Below are 17,534 nucleotides of genomic sequence, written 5' to 3'. Positions count from 1 at the left end.
TCTCTAATAGTACCTTTTAGAATGACAGAGCGACGATTGGCAACACTGATATTTGTGGTGTTCTGTCAATTGTCAAATAAATTGCCGATTTAAGAATTGCGGTGTGGTCGTTCCTCACATGTTCTAAAAATGTCTATTCTTGCAAGTCCTTTATCTGTTGCGGGCACCAGAACTTCTGGGGCTTCTGTCCGCACCCAAAATGGTAAGTTTATAACATTTTTTTTACTCCAAAATCAAACCTTCACTTGATCGGCAAGTCATGTGCGAAGCCTATATGACTAAGAATTGGAACCCTAAACCTCGTACAAAAAGACTCCGTATTTTTAGTGATGGCTGCAGCCTCCATCGCCAACATTGTAAAAAGTTCCCTGGGACCCGTGGGTTTAGATAAAATGTTGGTTGATGACATCGGAGATGTTACTGTTACTAATGATGGGGCTACTATTTTGCGCTTGTTAGAAGTAGAGCATCCAGCCGCTAAGGTGCTTGTTGAATTAGCCCAACTGCAAGATGAGGAAGTGGGTGATGGGACAACGTCAGTTGTAATTATTGCAGCAGAATTATTAAAGGTGATTTTCAATTGCATTTCACTAGGTAGTAAAATATATTAAAAAAATAATTATTCATTTGACCCACGAATTTTAGTCACTTTGCGAGGATGATATTGAAAAAGAAAATGTTTCCTTAGAAATTTTCAAATTTTGCCAGAAAAGTTTTATATGACCAACAATAAAATTGTATTTAAATAGTATATTGTACAATTAGTTATGAAAGTCATACTTTTTTTTCATGAATTTGCAGTTTGATTAACGAAGGCAGAGCCCGAGTTAGTCAGCAAATGAGTGAAAAAGAGACTTTCATAACGTGTTGTAGGTACACATTTTTTTTGCATATTGTTGTAAGTTGAGAAATTTGGCCTAAAAGGATTTGTGAAATTAAAAAAAACACAAATGCGTAGGTATTCATTGACAATGAATTGAATAAAATTATTATAAAAAAGTACTACTTTCATTACAATTTTTCGTTAAAAAAAGTGCTACTTTCATTACGATTTTTCGTTAAAAAAAGTGCTACTTTCATTACGATTTTTCGTTAAAAAAAGTCAACTTTCATCATCAACACTGGTGGTGTGTTTCCTTATTGTTTAAAAATTTAACAGGAGTAATAAATGTGACACTATTTATTTCATTGCACAAAATACGCTGTTATTAAACTAAAGCTGATGCGCGTTTTGCCAACAAAACTGCCAGCATCATTATCAGAGCGACGATACAAAAATACAAAAAAGTTTTGTATCGACGCTATGATGATAGGTTTTGCCGTCGAACGTGCGTCAGCTTTAGTTTAGTAATAAAGTGTTGGGTGTAAAACAGAGTGGTCCATTAAATTTACGTAACATCTGAAAAAGAGCAGAACTAAGGAGCATTTGAAAAAATAGATAATTACTTTATTTAATCGTTCTTACGTATTAATTTACAATCCATCCATATTATTTTTGTGCAGAATGCTGATGAATTGGTTAAACAAAAAATTCATCCTACTTCCATTATTAGTGGGTATCGTTTAGCATGCAAGGAAGCCTGCCGCTACATTCAGGATAATCTCACAATTCCTGTGGATGAATTGACCCGAGATTGCTTGATAAATGTTGCTAAAACGTCAATGAGTTCCAAGATCGTTGGAGCGTATCCTTTCAATAAATATATGTAGAAATGAAAATGATTTTGAATGTTCTTTTTTTCCTTAATATGTCATCAGTGATTCAGATTTTTTCGCAAAAATGGTGGTTGATGCGGCGTATGCCATCAAAGTTCTTGATTTTTCAAAAAATGCGATCTACCCCATTCAAGCTGTCAACATTTTGAAAGCCCACGGGCGCTCTGCTAGAGAAAGTATTCTTGTTCAAGGCTATGCTCTCAATTGCACAGTAGCTAGTCAGGCTATGCCCAAAAAAATTGTCCATGCTAAGATCGCATGTTTGGACTTCTCTCTCCAAAAAGCTAAAATGAAGATGGGAGTACAGGTGAGTAACCTTTCCAGTAATTTTTCAAAAATAACATCGTCATTATTTTTGGAAGGTTCTCATCAACGATCCTGACAAGTTGGAAAATATTCGCACAAGAGAATTAGACATAACAAAAGAACGAATTCAAAAAATACTGGCAGCGGGTGTTAACGTTATCCTTGTATCTGGTGGAATTGATGATCTGTGTTTGAAATATTTTGTGGAATGTGGAGCTATGGCCGTAAGACGAGTGAAGAAAGCTGATCTCAAACGTATTGCAAAAGCAACCGGAGCCGCGTTCCTTACGTCATTAACAAATATGGATGGTTAGATTGTGAAAAACTTTAAAATAAAAATTAAATTATGATTCGTTTGTAGGTGAGGAGTGCTTTGACTCTAGCATGGTGGGTGAAGCAGCGGAAGTAGTTCAAGATAGAATTTCAGACGATGAGCTGATATTAATTAAATGGTAAACTGTAAGAATCAAAATTGTAAGCTCAACTTATAATATGATGTGTTTTCAGCCCTAAAGCTCGCACCGCAGCCTCTATCATCTTACGCGGACCCAACGATTTCTATTGCGATGAAATGGAGAGATCTGTGCATGACGCTCTCTGCGCCGTCAAGAGAGTCCTCGAATCAAAGAGCGTTGTCGCCGGAGGCGGTTCCGTGGAAGCTGCGTTGTCCATTTATCTCGAAAATTTCGCCACAACGTTGAGTTCAAGAGAACAACTCGCAATAGCCGAATTCGCTCGAAGTTTATTGGTCATTCCAAAGACTTTGGCTGTCAACGCGGCACAAGATGCCACAGATCTGGTAGCGAAATTGAGGGCGTATCAGAATACGAGCCAAACCAAAGTAGATCTGGCCAATTTGAAATGGATAGGGCTTGATTTGATAGAAGGGACGGTCCGCGATAACAAAAAAGCCGGAGTTCTTGAACCCACGATTTCCAAAATTAAATCGCTTAAATTCGCAACCGAAGCGGCGATCACTATTTTGAGAATCGACGATATGATCAAGCTTGATCCTGAGCAGAAGGCGGATAAGAGCTATAAACATGCGATGGACAGTGGAGAGTTGTACGATTAATTCAGTAGTTTTAAGCGACTTTTCTATTTTTCACTGGTATTATTTAACACAGTAACTGGTTCATAATTGAAGTATCAATAAAAATTCACCTACTATATTCTGTTTTAATGATATACACCCTTATAAAAGTAGATATTTGGTAACAATGGTTAACTTATGCCGGTACAGCCGCTACCAGTTTAATTAACCAAGATTAAGGAGTTGAAGCAAGACAAAAAACATCATATTTGGGTAATTGCATTTAGGAGATTTTATATATTAAAAAAAAATACAAATTTATGATGTTATTCCATCATTTGCAAACTTCTATTTCATATATCTCGACGAATTACAAAATTTACTGTTTTTATATCGGGTGTGTCAAAAAGGGCGGACACCAAACAAGATGCCCTCAACAGATAAACATACAAAAATTCCTTTCACGAATACGTTTGAAATCCGTTTTTTCATCGGTGTTGAATATGATGAAATTCGGTGTGGGCGAGTAGTTTTTAAACGCTGCAACATAACATAATAGCAACGAAAAAAACACCATAATTTTTATCAAAATGAGTTTTACCGCAGATGAATATTGTATTTAGCTCTTGGTGTCGCACAAAATAACGCGGCATTTACACCATGCGTTTTCCAAACGAAGGCATCCTAGTGTGAATCACAGGTGTGAATGTGAATAACAACAATATTTACTGTACTACTGTATAAATACTTAGATTTAATTTTGTTTTAACATTTTAATAAGCATAACATGTTAGGTAACTGAAAAAAACCTGTTAAACATGATTTTTGTGGACTGTAATTTGTTGATCCCATAAAATGGCATAAGACGTTAGCACAGAAAAGAAATAATTGTTTCTCTTCTGTGACGTTAGTAAGATGCACATTGTTGCAAGGTTCAGCAGCAGGCTGACTCTCATTTTTTATTAATTAATAAATTTAGGGCCACGATTAAATTTATTGGTGTCCTTTTCTTATTTTATAAGATTAATTTTAATTAAAATGAATCGATGGTTTTATGACCTTCGACCAGAGACAGTTAAGCAAACAATCACTTTTGAATGGTAAAGTGATTCGACTTTACCAGCAGTGATTGTGTGGTTATATTTGTTTAAAAGAGAGACGCCCAGAGAAATAGACATGTTGATAAAAGTGAGAACAATTTTAAGCACCCTTCAGTTTACCGGTGATCAGTGTTGAATACCTGCGTGCCCTACGTAGTAACATTGCTTGTAGGGATTTTGTTTTCTATCGATTGTATAATTTTGACAACTGACGTTAATCATGAGGTTATAAGGAAACTTTTGTGTTTACTATTTTCAGTCGTGTTGCGAATAACATGGCGAGAGTGCCATGTACACTAACAGCAATTAAAATTATTATTTATTCAAGTTTACTTTTAAGTATAACATTAGCGGAGAGTCAAGATAAATTCCCACCTCAATTCGACAATTTAACAGTTGTTAATTTAACAAAAAATGAAAACTTCACAAACGTGTTGTTCGAAGTGCGCGGCAAGAATATTATTCCGAATTTACAAATTAAGACGACCACAAATAGAGCCGAAAGAAATACTCTGTGCATGGAAGACTTGAATTATCCCATCCGCGAAGTTGTCGCGGAGTTAAACAATGCCACTTACGAAATTTCAGTGCCGACAAGTGTGTCCGGCAATTTGTACTTGTGTTTACCACATGAAAATTCCGAATATAAAGGAAAATCGCCGGTTTTGCCGCCCAACATTTTCAGAGGAGGTCCCCATAGATGGTACCATCAAGGACAGGACATTGTCCTAAGAGTGCCCCTCGACCACACAACTGGGTAAGTCGCTTTCATATCGTTCCTTCCTCGACATCGCAGTTTATGTAATGGAGAAACCGTCCAAAATTAACAATCGTATCCGACTACCACCGTGTTCTATTCGATATTTTAACTGTCCCGAAAGAAAAATGTTTTTCAAGTTTGCTGGTTGCAGTCAGTTTTGTAAAAGTTTTTATTCCAGCAGTTGAAAAAGCGATTTTGTCCGAATCCAAATCTTGGCACTGATTCATCTTTCTGTGTAGACGCAGCGGGCATCGGGCATCCGCAAACGTCGGAATGCGTTTCTTTCTGGTTTAAGCCGGATTATCCACACGTTCCCGGCTACACCGCTAAACTGTGCATAGGAGATTGGCAAACCTACCTTGTCTGCTACTTTTTATCACCACAATAACTATTATTGTAGTCTGGGTAGAGTCGAAAAAGTACCAAAAAAAAAAAGAATGAAGAATGTTAACTTGTTTTGTCATCTAAAAGAAAAGCAAACATGGCACACTGTCATCCCGTAATAAAGAGTTAAGATTTATTATACATTTGGGATCAACTGTTTTTCATGTGTTTTTCAGTGATAAAGAAATGTCACCGGCAATATCCTTATGATATTTAATCAGTAACACCTCATCAATTTGGAAGTTCGCTTTAACGTGTTTTAAGATCTAATAATTTTAAAAAGGAAATGTGTAAATCGAATATGTATCATATATGTAAATAAAACAAGAAGGATTCGCCTTCATATTCTACATATTTTTTATTCAAAGTTCGTCACAGCCTTATTTTAGATTTTATACCTACATTTCTTCATTTTTAGTATCCGATGCATTACTTCTGTACCGTGTTTTTTTAAATTTTTCGTTCAAGATCCAATCCCAAGTCTAATAAACCAAAGTCGATCGAAACAAGCGGCCTTGCATTTTATGATTTGCCAAAAAAGTAATTTTGTTGATTGCTAAATATAGTACAAAAACATTAGCGAAATCAGTGCAGATAAGTTCGGCTAACAGTTTGTTGACATTATAATTTAACATTACAGTAACCACAATTTTGTGCATCGTTTTAATTATGGTGTCACCAAACACGCATTTCGTGTATGTGGTCCTTGATTTACAATGTCGACCGTCTGTTAATTATATTATTGTAAAAGTGCAAATCAAAGTAGCCCTTTACACTTGGTCTTCACCCATGACGTTGGGGCAAAAGTCGAGATAAATTCATTGATCCAACGTTTGACCTTAGCTTACAAACTATGTATATCACAAACCTGACATAAAATTTGCAATCGTTAAAACAAATGAAGTGTTAATTTAAGGGCGGGCTTATTCCCAGAGTGGTGACCACCCTTGTGCAAGAAGTGTGTCTACAACCCAATTTTTTTTTTTCGAATAAGCATCTTCAAATTATTTTAATCATGTGGGAACTCAAGTAAAATGATTATAATGAGTTGTTTATTACGAAGACTAAACTACAGGACGCACCAGAAGTTTGGAATAACGGAAATATTTTTTCCCGTTGAACATTCCAAAGAAAATCTCGGTTTTTCAGCCCCTTTTCGTTTCCGTCATTGCCATCTTTCAAAAATGGCAATCTGTTGCAGATTTGGATAAACAGTCTAAAGCAAAAATGTTTAAGTGAAAAATGGGAAATTTATCAGATATAAAAAATTAGGTCGTGTTATTTTTGTCTGTAATATTAGGTAATTATTTATTTATAATACAGTTATTAAAAACACAATTATTAAAAACAATTTGAGAATCTGACAGGAGTAGCATGCAATTTGAATCACTTTTGACAGATGACAGAGTAGTAGGACGTTTTAATCGTGATAAACATTTTTGATTGGATGAAAGCAAGCGCTCTGATTGGCTGAACACACACGTTTGATGTATGTATGTACAGTCGATGGACAAATAAAACTGGGACAAAAATGACAATCACATAAGTCAAAATTTACAAATTTGCATCGTTTAATTACGGCTTTATCACAAATAGGTTAACTTTGGTATGACATATTGTATAGACACTGACAAATATATTGACAATTCAATGGTCTGATTTACACAGATTAAATTTTAAGTGTCCCAGTTTTATTTGTCCACCGACCGTACGTGGAAATTAATCAAAACTATTCTGTTGATTACTTGCAAAGAAATCAGTTGTTTTTACTTTATAATGTTCGGCGCGAATGTGTTTTATTTTTCATGTAGGTATAAAACTCACCGTTGTTCATAAATCATGTAAGTTGCATTTACAAAACTGTGGCTGTTTTTCATACAAGTGCTATTATGGAATTAACAGAACTAATGCTTTTATGTAAAACAAGAAAAAAAAATCTAATAAATAACATCAAAGACAACAACAAACTTATTTATTTACATAAAGAAATTCCAAAATGAGACATTTTTTTACCTTTTCGTCCATAAATGCGATCGCGCGAAGAATAGTGTACGCTACATAAGGGAACGTTAAAAAAGTGGACTGTTTTTCGTTTTCATCGATTCTGTTGTATTGCACTTATCAAATCAACCTTGTAGCGTAATATATTATTGTATATATGTTTTGTAACACCGTCTGGGAAAATAAAACATTTCGAAGCACATGTATGTGTTGGCATGCTTTTTTCATTGAAATCATCGGTAACTGCCCTTCCCAAACCTCACTACCAGAGATGCTACCATCCAATTCTTCGATGGCCAAATGGTAGTCATCCATGTGCTTAATTTGTTAGGCGAATTTTTATTCAAGTTTGCTTGAAGTATCGTCTGTGAAGTTAAATTGGTTGGTACGATACTGTGCGGTATAGACGGAAAGTCGTCATAAGCGGGTTCCTAATAATTAATAAATAACCAAACAAAAATATAGGCTGTCTTATAGACTTCAATTTGCGACTTTTGAACTGATTCGCTGTAACCGGAAGATCGTAACAAGCGGGTTAGCTAAATCCGGTTTGTACTGTATTGTCAAATTAATGTTCATGTAGTATGTACGATCTTCGGCTGACGGTTGTGGAGATATCGATTTTTAAAGGTTAAAGCAGGGTGGTAGTGAAAGCTGTCACAAAAAGAACTTTAATAAGAAAGTGATACATGACTGAATTTCCATATTCAAATGTCAGCTAAGCAATTTTGACTATACTAAAACAAATTAATATAACGTCAATGATGGTTATTTTTAAACGTAAAAAATTAGTTGATTAGAATTTTCCTTTTGGAAGTCGGTACGCTAATCGTTCTTGGCACTCAGATTGTGGTGATTCTTCACATTTCATTCTTGATTCCTTCTTTTAGGTTCTTGGCACTTATACAGGGTGATTTTGAAAGTTGTGCAGATATTTTAATCACGAGCTACTGGCTTCATGTAGAACTCGGAAAAAATGTTTAAAAAATTCTGTGTCAAAAAATAAAATGACATTTATTTTTTGAGCTACATTTTTTTTATTGCTTTTAGTCTTCTACGTTGTCAAACAACCTCGTAGGTAAAATTTCGGCACAGTTTAAAAATACACCTGTATATCATATTTTATAAAACGCACACCAATGCGGTTTCCATGTTTTAAAGCATTTCCTATAGGTTACTTCGCATTGGCGTACATTTTATAAAACATAGTATACAAGGGTGTATTTTTAAAATGTGCCGAAATTTTACTTGCGAGGTTGTAGGACAACGTAGAAAACTAAAAGCAATTAAAAAAAAATGTAGCTCAAAAAATAAATGTCATTTTATTTTTTGACAGAATTTTTTAAATATTTTTTCCGAGTTCTACATGAAGCCAGTAGCTCGTGATTAAAATATCTGCACAACTTTCAAAATCACCCCGTATTGGTGGCGAGAGTTTACATTTCATTCTTGACTCCTTCTTTTAGTTGCTCGATTGTATTTGGTCGAGTGAAATAAATCTCGTTTTTGATGCAACTCTGTAAAAAATGTAATATGGGGTGCGATCGGAAGATCGTGCAGTCCACTTAATAAATTCCATTCTACCCTTAATAATACACGGATTTAAAAAGTTGTCCGTTTCAAAAACATGCATTTTAATTATGGATGTTCTTCAATTATTGTTCTAGTTTGATATCTTTGAAATGTCGAAATTCAGCCATGAGAGTATCATTTTCTTATTAAAGAATTTTCTTTGAAAATTTCCCTGTAAAATTGGAACATTACGGCACATTTCACATTTAAAAATCGATATACATATTAAGAACCGTCAGTACAAAGGTTATCGTGCTTCATGAGCATAAAACAATTTGATAACTTATCCAAATTTGGAAAAAAATAGGGATGATATTTCGGATACGGAAAAGGGTGGAAAAAAGTAAAATGATCGGAAAATGCTCAAAAGCTTAACGAGAAAGATAATATTCTCGACTTTCCAAACTTTTGTGTGTGTATCTGTGTCGTTCCACTGGCATTTAATTATAAAAATTGTAATTGCATTTTTTTTTTATGCAAATAAAATAGTGGTGGCCCTCGGTCCCCCTTGTGCGGCACACAGTGCTTGGCGCAGCCCTTTTAATACATTCCAGTAATAAATATTTGTGAAATCGTCCGGTGCACATTTACATAATTAATCAAACAGTGAGCTTACCAACAAAATTACCAGAAAGCCCATTCCCAGTGATTAGATTTTGTTTGTAAAAAAGTGCGTAGGATTTGCATTAATACAAAATGTCATCGTGTAAAGGGAAATCTGTTTTTGCTCATGATTCGTTATTTCATGAATGCGACCTGAGTAGTTCGTCCAATATCTCTTTTTTGCTTGGTGGAATGTAGCGTGTTCAATTTTCAGCGTAGGACTACGTAACAGGCGGCAAGGAAAAGGAACGCTTCAGATCCTGGGTATGCGTCTGGAAGTTCATCAGAAAGATGCCGAATTCGACGAAAACGGGGTACCGGACGTTTTGGCGAACGCCGAACACACAATCCGTCTCTTCGGTACCGGATTTGTCGAAGGCATGATCATCACATTTACCGACAGGAAAAGCAATGGGGAAACAACTTGCCAATTCCCGAAAAGTGGCATCGAATTTCCCGTAAGTAGGTCGCATAGTAGATAACAAAGTTTGACTGTTCGTTGTCCTTCAAAATTCGAAGTCAAGTGTTTTGTTATTCGAGAGGCGGCGGTGCGTCTGTGGATGACACCGCACTCGATCGAGTTTTCCTTCTGTAAACGTTGATCGTTTTATTCAGATCTTGGAAGATTCGTTCACGCCGGAAACGGTGCGAGCGAAGGTGAAGTTGCCCACCATGGGCGACGCCGACACCTTGTACCTGTGCGCCAAGGAGTCCAACGCGACCTTCTTCGTCCATCAGGGCGACGAAGTGTGGCTGCAGATGCGCAGCTACGAAAATCCCTTGCCCCTAGCTGTGACCATCCTGATCATACTGGTGTGCCTGATGTTCTCGGCCCTGTTTTCCGGCCTGAACTTGGGCCTCATGTCTCTGGATCGCACCGAATTGAAAATTCTCTGCAACACCGGTACTCCTCAGGAGCGAAAGTATGCCAGAGTGATCCAGCCTGTGCGCAATCACGGCAACTATTTGTTGTGCAGCATCTTGTTAGGGAACGTATGTGTCAACTCGATTTTTACAATTCTGTTAGACGGTCTCACATCCGGTCTGGTGGCTGTCATATTTTCCACCATTGCCATTGTTCTAATCGGTGAGATTACTCCGCAGGCGATTTGTTCGAGACACGGTCTCGCGGTCGGTGCTAGAACCATTTATGTAACGAAATTTGTCATGGCGTTGACGTTTCCGCTGGCGTATCCCGTATCCAAGATTTTGGATATCCTCCTAGGCGAAGAAATCGGGAACGTTTACAACAGGGAACGTCTCAAAGAACTCGTCAAGGTAAGGGAACAGGAAGAAATCAATAAAGAAAACCCAGTCGCAGCAGTCTAGGAACTTTTTTCCCTTGAAAAATGTTGACGTCAAGTTTGAACACAAACCATTCCTTCTGAAATCATTTTTTCTTCGAGATTGGGTGAAGTGGGGAATAGCCTGCTTCTGTGCAAATTTTCGTCGAAGAATTTCGCCCATCTGACAACTTGTCAAATATTTTTTAATAAAAGACATGCGTAAAAGAAAATTCACAGCTGCTGCGATTAGGTTTTTTATTGATCCCACTGTATCAATATATTTTAATTTTTTATTTAGTTCAAAACAATTTGATTAGTATGTTGTAGTCAAATTGGAATTTTTGTGTATTCTATTCTACTTACGTTACAGATAGGTAATGTTAGAATTTTATGTACAGGGTTACATCAATGACCACTTGAAAAACATGTTTATAATTTATCGCTTTTATTCTGTGATAGAAATCGTCGTCCAGTCTTATTGGATTTCCAGACGTGTATATTTTCATCCAATATCCGTGCAAAACAAGTAAACTGTGTCAGTTACTATTTTTATTCGAACGGTGGGGCAGGAATAACTGGTTGAAACGCGCTCATACTTGAACTAAATCATATTTTAAGAGTGGATCTATACCGATTGATCTATCTTCATCGGTATTACCTCATTATTGGATATTTATGTAACGCTACCTTTGTTAGGTAAGACGAGCGCATCTTTAGACCTTCACTCAAAGAAATAATTGCAATTTTTTATTTGAGCTCCTCTATCTCATAGTGATTGTTTTACAATGATTTTTAAATTGATTTCACCCAAAGACACCACGATTTAACATTTTTAAATTCACTGCTTTCTTCGAAATATTTGATCAAAAAGTTCAACTGACTGTGAAGGTACTGTAACAATAAACTTTAAGTGCATGTCTTTACGACAGACCTGTATATATTTCCTTCACCTACACCAACAGTTTTTTGTGTTATTTGTGTGGTTTAAATGTGACGGATATTATCGTTAATGTAATTTCCGTTAAAACTGGAACATTAAATTTACGATAATTACAAAATGGTATCATTCGTAATAATAAGAAGTTGGTCTGATTTCCGTTCTTTCATAAGTGCCATTTGTTTGAACAGCCTTTAATTTTTTGAGACTAGAATTACGTACGACAACGTTTTCTCGTTATGTTCTTATTCTTGCATATCAGTTTGCTCAAACAGTTCCAACTTAATCATTTATTATAATGTAATACTCGATAAAGTTTTATCTTTTGCGTTTTCTGCTTGATAACGTTTTTTGGTCTCAACATTGGTAATAACTCCTCCGAAGTTGATACACTAAAAGAGACACTGTTATCAATATGTAAACGTTGTACTTAGCATGCAACATGGTTATTTCATCAGTTGAAATATTCACGGTCACTCGCGAATCCGAAATGTTTTTAAACTTTCCACATTGTGCATCATGAATTGAGACTGGAATATCGCCAGATTTTATAGTATCATCGGTGGCCACGTTTAAATCGTAACATTAAAATCGGTTGAGCTAAATTATGAAATTCATAACAAGCTTATATCGCTAGTTGGCTAAATTTAATTTATCATGGAGCCTTGAACGAGCAGATAAATACACCATTTTTGTCATAATTATACACGACACATTTGCATACAACCAAGCTAGGATCATCATTAGATAGATATTCGATTGTGGGCTTTGTGTTGGCCACATTACATTTATCTTCTCAGTATCTGGTTAAAACAGCTTAGCCAGTACGTTTTCACTAATCAATACTTGTAAAAAGCAGGCGTGATAATATACTGGTAGAAGAATCGATCGAATTTGCGAACCCAAAATACCTTCTTCGGTGTGGAAGAAACAATCAAGTAAACAAGCAGTCGGTCAGAATCGATCGTCGTTGCACTGTGGACGAGATGATAGGAAATTTTTGAACTTGCCCAAAAACTAATTTCGGTTAAGTCTAGTTCATTAATAGATTGATTATTGGACTGGTGCCAGAAAAGAAATATTGTTACTCCTGGACAAAAAGTGCATGTTGTGTGCGCTGCAAGAATGTTATTTATTTTTTCAGTCGTGAAACATGTTAAGAGCCTTCGAAGCTGTACACAGGAAGTGTAAGTTTTGGCAGTTAAAGTCTGGATACTTCATTCATGGTTCTTGTCGGCGAAAATTGTAAAAAATGCATTTTGCGAATTGTTTTGTGAGGTATGTAGGTCAGTCTTTTGGCAAAAAAATGATTTCAAGCCGACTCACGCCGAACATAACTAGATAAAATATTAGTTGGCACACTCTGTCGAAAAGAGAAATTCGGAATGAAGGTGTGCCGTTAAAGTTGAACTCTCGCAATGAAATTGTGCTCGTAATGAGATGCTGTTATCAAAATATTTTCTTATCCCGTCGTTACATAATTATTTGCGAGGAGGTACGTTGCGAGACAAGATCTCGCGTTAAATTCGAGGAAACTTGTTATCGTTTTCCATCGGGAGTAATCAGTGATGTGGAACAACACTATTTTGTAAATAAATCATATAATCTTCCATTTCAGCGCGAAACGTAAGATTCTCCCACAGGTAATGAGTATTCGACGAACTAACGTTCTCCAGTCATGAAATCGTGGTGTCATGCCATCTAAAAATAGAACTTATTGGGCGATAAATCGTATACGGATTTACTTTTTAACGATATTGTTTGTTTTACAAATTAAGCGAAAGTTCTTCTGAAACGCTTTTGTTAACATTTTTATTGCCTCTTATTTTTCCCCAGTGTTAAGATGTTCAAATTGAAGCAAGATAACGCGTCGAGTTTTACTTGTTTGGTAAATGTCATGGTTGAACGTTCTCGATACAAAAAATTGTGTGCGTAACGAATATGATTACAAAACAAATACAAATTAGTTAGGTACCTACTCGTAACGAGCAACAGAGTTTACCAAAATTTCCAGAAAATGGCGTTTGCTAACTCGATTAAATAAACTACGTTGTGTAATGGATACCGTTCAGGATCATTTAAATTGAATTTAATACTTCATAAAAATAGCTTCCGTAATATTTGCCTTCGATTAGAGGTAGATCGTCAAGTTTTAATTTACGTTGTTTATAGTATTTTGCCATCAGTTTTCGCAATTGCTTTTCATCAAAGTCAGGTTGCGGTGGGGGGAGCAGTAAAACTTTTTTTGAACACACAAGGTTGGACGATATCCATGGATTTTGAAAATGACGTAAAAGATTGGATTTGTTTTGAAAACTGCAGAATTACAAGTCACGATTTTTCCTGAGTTTTAAACATACAAAACTAGAAAAAAGTAAAGCGGTGGGACAAGTGTGAATTGCAATTAAGCGATGATATCGTGAGATATCAAAGATAATTCTTTCAATAGGGTGTATTTGTAACATAATTATAATTTACGCACGCACCATTCGATAAATAAGATTCAATCACTTTAAAGTTTTATCATATTGTTGAAGATATTAACGACATATCAGTATCTTTGAGTAATTAGCCCCAAGTGTACTCACAATCAGTATCTCCCTTATCAATTCAATTTATCACGTGCAGTGGTCAATTAATGAGTATTTTTTTTACAATTATCTTAATTTTTAAACTTAAACGATCAGATTAATTTTATTTAAAAATTTGCATGTAGGTAATACACGGTTAATGAAAGTTTTGTTTAAAGATTGAACTGACTTAGTTTACGACCAGCTCAAATACATAAAACAATTAAAACATTATCTCAACAGCAATTTGTGACGAAACCTGTGTCACAAGATAAACTGACTAAAATTATAACAGTTTTTTAGAGAAATATTCGCCGACGAGTACACCACATGTTAGTCATGTATTTTTGTTGCAATAGACTTACGTTCTCACTTGTAATTGTTGACTCATAGAATTCGTCTTAGCTACTTACAATTCCATAATCATCAACATCAGTAGGTACTTGATTCTTCAAAGCAAGAATTAACTTTTGGGAAAAACGTTGGAAAAACCTAGACACAATCATCCGTTGTAAAGTCAAAATAAATAAATTCTCAGAAAAGTAGTTATATCTAATGCTATTCCCATGAATAGTTGATATATTTTTTGGATTTAATATGTGTTGACATTATTCATTTTCTATAAATTTTATCGGCGGTGGTGGTGTTTTTTGTCGTGTTTTATCTCGAAAATATGCTCCATTTTGTGGATGCTATTTCAGAATTCTGTTCGGAGAACTCTTGTTCGGCCGCGACACTCAAGCTGCATGCAAGAATCGAATACAGTTATTTTAATGTTCAATAATGAGTTGGAACCGATGCTGAACTCAATTCATGAATGCTAAACAGGCTTCAAACTACTAAATAGCTCCCCGCTGTTGCAATCTTTGTCATTGGTTGTCAAACAACCAAGAAATTGTAACAATAAAATAAGAAATGATTCTTTATTCTATTTAACAATAAGTAGGATAAGGCTTAGACAATTGTTTACGGTGTGATCTTTATTCCGTTAATAAATATTTATGTTTTATTAATTAATTGGCAGGTCACAACAGGAGAAAACGATTTGGACAAAGACGAAGTGAACATAATCAGTGGCGCTTTGGAGCTTCGCAAAAAGACCGTTTTGGATGTAATGACGAAAATCGAAGACGTGTTCATGTTGGACTACGACGCTGTACTAGACTTTGAGACCGTGTCGGAAATTATGAAGTCAGGTAGAAATTAATTGGTTCAAGCTTTTTGTTATTATTTATAATAAACAGCCTTCGATTTTAGGTTATTCACGCGTTCCAGTTTACGAAGGCAACCGTCAAAACATCGTGACTATGCTTTATATCAAAGACTTGGCTTTTGTCGATCCCGACGATAACACTCCGTTAAAGACTTTGTGTCAATTTTACCAGAACCCGTGCAATTTCGTATTTGAAGATGTTACTCTCGATGTTATGTTTAGGATATTCAAAGAGGGAAATAAAGGACACATGGCGTTCGTCCATAGGGTCAACAACGAAGGGGAGGGCGATCCCTTTTACGAAACCATAGGACTCATCACACTCGAGGACGTCATTGAAGAGTTGATTCAAGCTGAAATCATGGATGAAACCGACGTCTTTAGTGAGTGTTTGCGTTTTTAAATTGAACCAGATTGTGATCGATATTGGTTTTTACAGCTGACAACAGGAGTAAAAGGCGGAGAAATGCCGAAAGGAGACAGGATTTCAGTGTGTTTGCTGAACGCAGAGGCGAAGCAAATAGGATTCGAATTAGTCCTCAATTGACATTGGCAGCATATCAATTTTTGAGCACTGGTAAATTCTAACAATATTAGCAATAATGAGATTTAACGTGGAGATTGTCGTAGCTGTTGAACAATTTCTTCCCGCTGTTATTTCCGAGACGATATTAAAGAGGTTACTAAAACAGGACATCGTTTATCACTTGCGGAAAAACAAAGAATGGCGCACAGATCCCGCTTGTATCATCTACCAACAAGGAAAAAGTGCCGATTATTTCGTGCTCGTCCTAGAAGGTCGCGTTGAAGTAACAATTGGAAAAGAAAATTTGACGTTTGAAGGAGGACCTTTCACTTTTTTCGGAACTCAAGCTCTTATCCAAACGATCGGAGTTGGTAACATAGTTTCAACACAATTAAAAGGCTTAAGTCAGGAAGTACAAATTTCAGTAGAATCCCCGTCAGCTCCCACGTCTACTTTGGGAAGTTTAGAGTCATTAAATTTAGACGCCCTAATGCGTCACACTTTCCAGCCAGATTACACGGTTCGGGCTTCGACTGAAGTTATCTATCTTCGTATAAAGCGTAGTTTGTACTTGGCTGCCAAAAGAGCCACACTAATGGAGCGATCTCAACGTGACCAATCGCAAAGCAATGAACAATTTGATGAAGAAGTTGACAAGGTTGTAGGTTTCGCGGGTTAACCAGAGTAGAATGCTCACTTGAACTGTTGCAGCTTCTCCATTCGCTCGAGGAAGACGATACGGAAAGTGGAGGTCGGAGGACTCCGAGGAAACGGTCGTCCAAGAATTTACACGAGCCACAAGAATCAAATTTTAGTCCGAAAACGCAATCGCTTTATTGCAATGTAAGTCCCCCGCGCAGGATAAGTCAAAGGGATATTAACGGGTCGATAATATCGAGTCCTGTTGACGACTCTCATGTTGTCAAAGATGAAGAAGTTTCACTTCTGACGAAAAAGTCATAACAAAAACACTTCGACTCTGCAATGACAGGGTCACACGTGTACTTAATTTATTTGTTAATATGTAGCGTAGGGTAAAAAGAAATTCCGTACCTCTTTGTAAACAACTTCAGTAGGTGCATATTTATTAAACATTTTATTGTAAGAAAGTTGTTAAATTATTCAAGTTGATACTTACGTAACAAGTAGTGACAATTAATTGTAAGCTTTCATGAAGTAGAGATATATTTTTAGTTTGATGAAAACCATCCCAATTTTTCTTAATAATGTAGAGATAATAAAAATAGATATTTTAATAAAAGAAGAATGTAATCAAGTGGATAGGCGTACTTTAAACCCATGCCAAGTTGCCTAATATTTTTATATTACATATTTATTATTACAGACATGTTATTTACACTTGAATTCCAAAAAAACGATGTCAACTTTATGCAGTGAACATTTTGTGATGTTTTCTCTTGATATTTTACTTAGCTTTAAGTTACATTTACATAATTATTTGCTTTTGCTGTATTTTGTTTCGTTTCTTTGTTGTCTTATTAAGTTTAGTGTTGTTGAAAAAGTTCT

General features: G+C 35.8%; 2 protein-coding genes and 2 long non-coding RNA genes across 6 annotated transcripts; 3 read left to right on the top strand and 1 right to left on the bottom strand.

The window, feature by feature from the left end:
• Positions 1-40: 40 nt before the first annotated feature.
• CCT1 (chaperonin containing TCP1 subunit 1) lies at positions 41-3,192 on the top strand. The gene is made up of 7 exons (XM_069053215.1): positions 41-202; positions 328-569; positions 1,504-1,685; positions 1,759-2,023; positions 2,079-2,331; positions 2,384-2,474; positions 2,530-3,192. Exons 1-7 carry the CDS (start codon positions 130-132, stop codon positions 3,095-3,097), a joined length of 1,674 nt encoding a protein of 557 aa, XP_068909316.1. The 5' UTR covers positions 41-129; the 3' UTR covers positions 3,098-3,192.
• LOC138134746 (uncharacterized) lies at positions 2,720-4,164 on the bottom strand. The gene is made up of 2 exons (XR_011160806.1): positions 3,657-4,164; positions 2,720-3,595 (listed from the first exon to the last, which is right to left on the bottom strand). It is a non-coding gene; the product is annotated as an uncharacterized lncRNA (long non-coding RNA).
• Positions 4,165-4,174: 10 nt separating this feature from the next.
• On the top strand, positions 4,175-17,366 carry uex (metal transporter uex). 3 transcript variants are annotated; one of them, XM_069053202.1, is made up of 9 exons: positions 4,175-4,912; positions 9,690-9,933; positions 10,091-10,753; positions 15,293-15,464; positions 15,526-15,864; positions 15,921-16,058; positions 16,112-16,374; positions 16,417-16,665; positions 16,719-17,366. In XM_069053202.1, exons 1-9 carry the CDS (start codon positions 4,431-4,433, stop codon positions 16,968-16,970), a joined length of 2,802 nt encoding a protein of 933 aa, XP_068909303.1. In that variant the 5' UTR covers positions 4,175-4,430; the 3' UTR covers positions 16,971-17,366. The 3 variants fall into 3 exon arrangements, with proteins under 3 accessions (XP_068909303.1, XP_068909304.1, XP_068909306.1); XM_069053203.1 differs by having other exon boundaries at positions 4,176-4,912; positions 16,112-16,378; positions 16,433-16,665; XM_069053205.1 differs by having other exon boundaries at positions 4,177-4,912; positions 16,112-16,378; positions 16,436-16,665.
• LOC138134747 (uncharacterized) lies at positions 4,922-7,011 on the top strand. The gene is made up of 2 exons (XR_011160807.1): positions 4,922-5,424; positions 5,476-7,011. It is a non-coding gene; the product is annotated as an uncharacterized lncRNA (long non-coding RNA).
• Positions 17,367-17,534: the final 168 nt, after the last annotated feature.

The sequence above is a fragment of the Tenebrio molitor genome, chromosome 7 (genome assembly GCF_963966145.1).
Source record: "Tenebrio molitor chromosome 7, icTenMoli1.1, whole genome shotgun sequence".
NCBI classification, from domain to species: Eukaryota; Metazoa; Arthropoda; class Insecta; order Coleoptera; family Tenebrionidae; genus Tenebrio; species Tenebrio molitor.
This window is presented reverse-complemented; position numbering and strand designations above follow the sequence as displayed.

What these genes read in the sequence shown, in the direction of transcription:
- CCT1 (XM_069053215.1), top strand. Translation starts at nt 130, where the DNA reads ATGTCTATTCTTGCAAGTCCTTTATCTGTTGCGGGCACCAGAACTTCT. An exon ending in TTCTGTCCGCACCCAAAATG is followed by an intron (nt 203 to 327) that starts GTAAGTTTATAA and finishes CCGTATTTTTAG; the next exon opens with TGATGGCTGCAGCCTCCATC. An exon ending in TTGCAGCAGAATTATTAAAG is followed by an intron (nt 570 to 1,503) that starts GTGATTTTCAAT and finishes ATTTTTGTGCAG; the next exon opens with AATGCTGATGAATTGGTTAA.
- uex (XM_069053202.1), top strand. Translation starts at nt 4,431, where the DNA reads ATGGCGAGAGTGCCATGTACACTAACAGCAATTAAAATTATTATTTAT. An exon ending in CCCCTCGACCACACAACTGG is followed by an intron (nt 4,913 to 9,689) that starts GTAAGTCGCTTT and finishes TTCAATTTTCAG; the next exon opens with CGTAGGACTACGTAACAGGC. An exon ending in GGATGAAACCGACGTCTTTA is followed by an intron (nt 15,865 to 15,920) that starts GTGAGTGTTTGC and finishes TGGTTTTTACAG; the next exon opens with CTGACAACAGGAGTAAAAGG.